Here is a 7,200-nt window from a genome sequence, read left to right on the forward strand (position 1 = left end):
TTGTGTCCTTAGTATATCCTGTTGGGAGGCACCAGGTGCTAAATTTAGTCATTTGGTTAGGCTGGTGTCCGTGATGGTCTGTTTTTCACCCAGTCTTCATGTCCAGCTTCCCCTGCACGTGTCTTTACAAAAACCTCCTTTACCCCTGAAACCGACACCGTTACTTTTCCCCTCCCATAGCGCTGAAAGTCTAGAGCTTTTACTTGACACACATTTTCTTGTTGTGTGATATTGTCTCCTGTATGTAGATGCTTTTCCTGGTCATGCTTCTTTTTCTTTTCTTTCTTTCTTTTTTTTTTCATAAGAGACAGGGTCTTGTTCTGGCACCCAGGTTGGGGTGCAGTGATGTGATTACAGCTCATTGCCGCCTCTAATTCCTGGGCTGAAATGAGCCTCCCACTTCAGCTTCTCGAACAGCTGGGACTACAGGTGCATGCATGGTACCTGGCTGCTTTTTAAAAATCTTTTATGAGGCTGGGTGCGGTGGCTCATGCCTGTAACCCCAGCACTCTGGGACGCCACGGCAGTTGGATTGACTGAGCTCAGGAGTTTGAGACCAGCTAGAGCAAGAGTGAATCTGTCTCTACTAGAAGTAGAAAGAAAAAAAGACTAGCTAGGCATCATGGTGGGCACCTGGAGTCTTAGCTACTCGGTAGGCTAAAAGAATAAGGTCTCTTGATCCCAAGAGTTTGAGGTTTTTGTGAACTATGATGATGCCACAGCACTCTACCCAGGGCAACAGAGTGAGACTCTATCTCAAAAATAAATAAATACAAATCTTTTGTGGAGACATGGCCTTGTTACCCCAGGTTGGTATAGAACTCCTGGCCTCAAGCAATCCTACTTTGGCCTCCCAAAGTACTGGGATTTCGAGCATCAGCCGCCATGCCCAGCCCCAACCACACGTCTTGCTCCTTGGTGGAGGGTTCCCACCTCTGCATTTGCCTCCTTGCCTCGCCTGCCACTGCAGAGCCCTGTCTTGTGTCCACGGGGCTCAGTCTATCCAAACTCATTGGCTGAGCTCCTGCCTCTGTTGCAGCTACCACTGGGTTTCTACCACTAACGTTCTGTGGGGTGGATTTCTTGATTTTAGATCGCCATGGGAGTCCCATTGCACCGGCTGAAGGATATCCGGCTTCTCTATGGAGAGTCGCCATGGGGAGTGATGCCCATTTCTTTTGAAACCCCTGCAAATCCCCCCCTCGCTCGAGGCCACGTCATTGCAGCCAGAATCACCAGCGAAAACCCAGACGAGGCAAGTTGTGGGAGTCCCTGTATTCCCGCCATCTCCTCACTCCCAGTGTGGGGCAGGCCCCAAATGTCGGTCTAGAGGAGATGCCAGGTGTCCTAGTTTACAAATGGGGAAACCAAGGTGCAGAATGGGACATGTCATGGTTTATTAGATTATTGGATGACTGCCCGGCTCCGAGCAAACCCTCCCTGCATCTCAGTGTTCACTTATGTGACGTTGCTGACATTGGGGCGTTGTTACCCCACATTAGAACCGGAGGGGTTGTGGTCATTTGCCTTCTACCTGCCCAGGACAGCTGGACACCGTCAGTAGACTCCAAAGGCCATGCCCATCTTGGTGATAGACAGCTAGGTGTAGTTCTTGGATTTCTGGATCCAAGTGCTTTTTGGTATCGTATGTAATAAATAAAGTCTGGCCTGGTCTGTTGTGGGGGGTCCCTTTGTGATGTGGTCTTAAAAAACTGACCACCTGTCATCTGGTGTAGTTGACACATGTATTGATTCTTGACAGTCAGAGGACTCATTCATTTACTGCAACTTAATTGTTTAATTGTTACATTCAGGAAACTTGGGGTAAGAGAAGTACACCTCCCCTATTAAATCATTTAAAGCTGTGGTACTGCTCCATTCATTTGGAGTTATTGGCTGCAAGTAAAACACCGACTCTGACGGATAAGCAAAATGGGAATTTTTCAGAGGGATAATGGCTTATCTCAGGTGCCAGGTGTGGAAATAGCCCAGGCACCTAAACCATCATACTTCTCCTTTCCACATACCTCTCCCAAAACAAATGTGTTCCATCACTTACCGGGTCATTCAAGAGAGCTAATCCCAGCGGGAGGGTCCAAGTCTACTCATTCTTAACAAAATAGTGCTCGGGGGATGGGCCAGCTCCCTAAATGGACCAGGTGCATGTTAGTGGCAGCCTCGCCTCGCCAGGGATACCCTAAGTCCTGTGGGAATTGTCATCCAGAGTTGGAAATCTAACCACTCTTTACTTTTATTTAAACTTCTTATTTTCAAAAACACCAAGTATATAAAATTAGAATGTCCCTTGATCCAACTCTAACAATCATCATCATCCACCCATGTTTTACCAATACCTCGTCCCCCATTCCAGCTCAGTGGTTACTTTTTACAGTTTTTAAAAAATAAAAATTAAAGGCCTTGAGGTGATTATGTGGACGCACTTATAACTGGATATATTGACACCTGTCACGAGAGAGAGCAGTGTTTTATTGGTTGCCCTAATGTTTTAGTTGCAGTAGGTTCTCTTAAATTTTCCTAGGACTGAATTCTGATGACAGTATATCTGGAGTAATGATTTCTTCTATTTGGCTTTTTCTGTCTGGACTCCAGGGGTTTAAGCCAAGTTCTGGCACAGTCCAAGAACTGAATTTCCGCAGCAGCAAGAACGTGTGGGGTTACTTCAGCGTGGCTGCTACTGGAGGCTTACATGAGTTTGCTGATTCCCAGTTTGGGCACTGCTTCTCCTGGGGAGAGAACCGGGAAGAGGCCATTTCGTCAGTATCTCCTTGCCTCCCTCCTTTCTTCCTTCCCTCCCTCCCTCCTTCCCTCCCTCCCTTATCCCTTCCTGCCCTCTCTCCCTACTTTCTCCCTCCTCTCTTCCCTTCTTTCCTTCCTTTAAGAAACTAAAATTTCCCCTGTGGCTTCAGATGCGGCAGCCTTTTGGGAAACCAAGAAAGATGAATCACAGGGCAGACTCTATTTTAAATACCATGTGCTAGGCGGTGCCTGTGGCTCAGTGAGTAGGGCCCCAGCCCCCTATACCGAGGGTGGCGGGTTTGAACCTGGCCCTGGCCAGACTGCAACAAAAAATAGCCGGGTGTTGGGGCAGGTGCCTGTAGTCCCAGCTACTCCAGAGGCTGAGGCAAGAGAATCGCCTGAGCCCAAGAGCTGGAGGTTGCTGTGAGCTTTGATGCTACAGCACTCTGCTGAGGGCTACAAAGTAAGACTCTGTCTCTAAAAAAAAAAAAATAATAATAAATACCATGTGCTTAAAGTTCAAGGTTGAGGTCTGCCCTTTTCCTTTATTGGAAATGCACAAAATAAAATGAGCTCACCAAAGTCATTTGGTTTTGAACTTAGAAGAGTTCTAACTTGAAGAAAATCCAAAGATTGTTCAAGGTGACCTAATCGTATGAATTCCCATATTAATAAAAAAACAAAAACAAAAAGCTTGCTCACGGTAATACCAAATGTTTAAAAGGTACTGTATATCATAGTTGAAAAAAGGACGGGGGCCAGAGGGTCATGGTGTATGGCACACCTCTTGGGGGCAGGACTCAATTATAAGAGGGACTTTAACAACAACAACAAAAAAAAAAAAAAGGGAAAGAGAAACTGCTTTAAATTTAAACCTCATAAGTAGTTTCCTAGTTGTCTGTATTTCACACCCAAGACTAAATTTCTTAGGATGTGTCCTGCTGCGAGCCACTCACCACCGTGAGGCTTGTGACAGCAGCCCCATGTCCCAAGTCCAGCCAGGTCCACACTTGCCATAGTTTCTGCAGAGGGGAGAAACTCACATTGACAAAGTGACCCCCACATTCTGACGCACTATGTCTGACGTTTCTCCTGCTTTGAAGTGAGTGCAGAAAGGTGAAATACCAGTTCACTTTGTCATTGAACATTCTTGTGTGGGTGCATAACTGCCTTTCAAAATCAAAAAATCCCAAAGGCATTATGGGCATAATCATTTAGAACACATTAAAATCTAGCCCAAGGCATTACCCATGAATTGAATTAAATTTGAAAGTTTTGATGACCGGCTTTTCTTTGCCAGCTTAGACTAATTCATTTTAATTGGGCTCAATGAAAAGTTGAGCTCCTTAAAGCTTACAGAGGTCTCTAGCAAATTAGGCTTACCAGGAAGAGGTGGGAGACAGGTCAGCTGGGCCAGCCCACTCCACATGAAAGGACCTGCGGCTTGTCCCTTGCTGTGAAAGGCAGCAGCTTCAACAGAATTCACAGCAAGAAATGCCAGCTTTTCTTTCTTTCTTTTTTTTTTTTTTAAGAGACAGAGTCTCACTTTATTGCCTTTGGTAGAGTGCTCTGGCGTCACAACTCACAGCAACCTCCAACTCCTGGGCTTAGGTGATTCTCTTGCCTCAGCCTCCCGAGTAGCTGGGACTACAGGCATCCCCCACAATGCCAGGCTATTTGTTGTTGCAGTTTGGGTGGGGCCGGGTTTGAACCCGCCACCTTCGGTATATGGGGCCGGTGCCCTACCCATTGAGCCATAGGTGCTGCCCCAGAAATGCCAGCTTTTCTTACTGCTGTTAGTCAGAGTTCAACAGGGAGATCAAGAGTGTTGGTTTTCCTGGGACTTCTCAGTGCTATAGAGCTGGGAGTATCCCGAGCAAAAGGGGACAAGTCAGTCCCCCTTGAGTCCAGTGGCTTAGCCCTCAGATCCAGCTTCTGGCCCTGCAGCTGATCTTCTGACCCTCATTTGACCTCACTGGCTCTTTATGTTGTCACCTTCAGAATGCCCCTCTGACTGCCCTTTGCCTGTGCGCACTGGCAGGAACGCCGTACCAGACATGAAAGCTTTTGTGCCCAGGAGGAGGAGGGGCGCTCGGATCCCTCACTTCTCTGTAGTGCATTCCTGCCCAAACACTGCCACTATGACTCCTCGGGGAGTGGAGTTCTTGCCTTTCCCACTGGTGCTCTTTGAGGTCAGACACTGTATTTGGATGAAGAAACCATGGTGCCCTCCGGGCCCCTGAGCCAGGTGGCAATGTCACCTATCTGCAGTGTGTCCCAAGCACCCTGGGCAGAACAGCTGTGTGGACAGTGAGGGTGGCCACCCGCTCTGGGGATGGGAAGAGATGCGAATAGGTCAAGGGAAAGACAGAGGCAGAGTGCTGGTTCTCGTTCTAGTACATTAGTAATTAATTATTATGGTTAATAATTATAATAATGGTAGTAAATCACATTTATAGCAGTTAACGTGTGCTTTACATGGATTGTCTCATTTTAATCTTCAAACAGCCTCATGAAGTCAGGGTTATTTCCCCATTTTCCAGATGAGGAAACTGAGGCTCAAAGTGGTTGAGTCACTTGCCCAGCATGACTCAGCTAGTAAGTGGTGGCCCAGAGATCAACACCCCAGCTGTCTGACTCGGGGCCCTCTCTCAACTCCCATGCTTTTCTGGTTCTCTACAAACCAAGTCACGAAAACGACCTTAGGCTCTCTGCCGATGCATATATTAATTGGGAAAATCCTTGTGCCTTTCCCCTCAAGGAACATGGTGGTGGCTCTGAAGGAACTGTCCATCCGAGGTGACTTTAGGACCACCGTGGAGTATCTCATTAACCTCCTAGAGACTGACAGCTTCCAGAACAACGACATTGACACCGGGTGGTTGGACCACCTCATCGCTGAAAAAGTGCAGGTAGATGGAGCCGCCTGTGTCTCCCCTGGGGTGGCCAAGATTCCTCGCTCCCTGAGGATACTGAAGCACAGCGTCTTCCCCAGGCCGAGAAGCCGGATATCATGCTCGGGGTGGTGTGTGGGGCCTTGAACGTGGCCGACGCGATGTTCAGAACCTGCATGACGGATTTCTTACACTCCCTGGAGAGGTAGGGCGCGTGGTGCTTCTTTCCCCCTCTGTGCTGTATGCATGTCTGTGGCATAGAAGGCAGAACGTGCTTTATCAGGTGGCAGATCTGTCACCAGGCAGCTGGTGAGTCTCTTCTACAGCCTTGCCTCTGCAAAATTCCTTGGATAAACCTGAGCCCCCCTCAAAGAGGCCAGGGCTGGGGTGGGGAGGACGGGATTCTTGGGGTGCATGCAGTGTTGGTTTTGCAGATAGGCATGTGCAGATTGAGGCTGACTTGTGTAAGGACTACCATCACACCCAGGAACTCAGAGTTCAAGGAAGGGGATGTGAGAGGCAAAGCAAGGTGAAGGCTATCTCCACAGGTGGTTTCAGACCTTCCCTGAATCACAAGGTGCCTAATAAAATGGGCTAGAGTGGACAAAGGCCAGGCGTTCTCTGTTAGGACAGACCGGGGGCAGGGGGCATTTATCTCAGCACTGTGGATGTTTGGGGCTGCATCCTTTTTTTGTTGGGGAGCGGGGTGCTGTCCTGTGCATGGTAGGGTGTTTGCAGCATCCCTGGTTTCTGTTCACTAATGCCAGAAACGCCCTTCCTCCTGAGTCAGGAGTCAAATATATCTCCATTGGGAGGCTGAGGTAGGAGGATTGCTCAAGGCCAGGAGTTTATGAACAGCCTGGGTGACATAGAGAACACTCATCTCTACAAAAAAATTATTTAAAAAATTATCTGGGCTGGGTGCAGTGGCTCATGCCTGTAATCCTAGCACTCTGGGAGGCTGAGGCGGGCAGATTGTTTGACCTCAGATTTGGAGACCAGCCTGAGCAAGAGTGAGCCCCTATCTCTACTAAAAATAGAAAAACTAGATGGGCATTGTGGCACGTGCCCAGCTACTGGGGAGGCTGAGGCAAAAGGATTGCCTGAGCCCAAAAGATGGAAGTTGCTGTGAGCTATGATGATGCCATGACACAGAATGAGACTCTGTCTCAAAAAAAAAAAAAAAAACAAACCCTAGCTGGCATGGTGGCATGAGCCTGTAGTCACAGTTACTGTGGAGGCTGAAGCAGGAGGCTCTCTTTAGCCCAGGTGTTTGAGGCTGCAGTGAGCTATGATTGTGCAACTGTATTTCGATTTGGCTGATAAAGTGAGACCTTGTCTCTTAAAAATAAAAATTATATATATAATATTTAAAAAATGTGTATATATATATGTTTATATATATTCATATCACCAAATGTCCCAAAGGTAAGGGCCAAATTGCCCTGATTGAGAACCGCTGTGATAGGCAAGTTAAACTATGAAAAAGAAAATAATAGGGTAAAAGTTATTGGTATTTCATGAAAGAAAAAGGAAGCAAAAAAAAAAA

General features: G+C 47.4%; 1 protein-coding gene across 2 annotated transcripts in view; it reads left to right on the plus strand.

Moving 5' to 3' along the window:
- The window catches only part of ACACB (acetyl-CoA carboxylase beta), a 134,248-nt gene that overhangs the window by 65,645 nt on the left and 61,403 nt on the right, over nucleotides 1–7,200 (plus strand). For both annotated transcript variants that reach the window (XM_012805246.2, XM_012805247.2), the window contains 4 exons: nucleotides 1,094–1,255; nucleotides 2,611–2,774; nucleotides 5,519–5,669; nucleotides 5,753–5,856. In XM_012805246.2, coding sequence (XP_012660700.1) covers nucleotides 1,094–1,255; nucleotides 2,611–2,774; nucleotides 5,519–5,669; nucleotides 5,753–5,856 — 581 coding nt within the window. The remainder of the gene's footprint in view (nucleotides 1–1,093; nucleotides 1,256–2,610; nucleotides 2,775–5,518; nucleotides 5,670–5,752; nucleotides 5,857–7,200) is intronic.

Source organism: Otolemur garnettii, unplaced genomic scaffold (assembly GCF_000181295.1).
Source record: "Otolemur garnettii isolate 467f Iridium unplaced genomic scaffold, OtoGar3 scaffold00038, whole genome shotgun sequence".
In the NCBI taxonomy this organism is placed as follows: domain Eukaryota; kingdom Metazoa; phylum Chordata; class Mammalia; order Primates; family Galagidae; genus Otolemur; species Otolemur garnettii.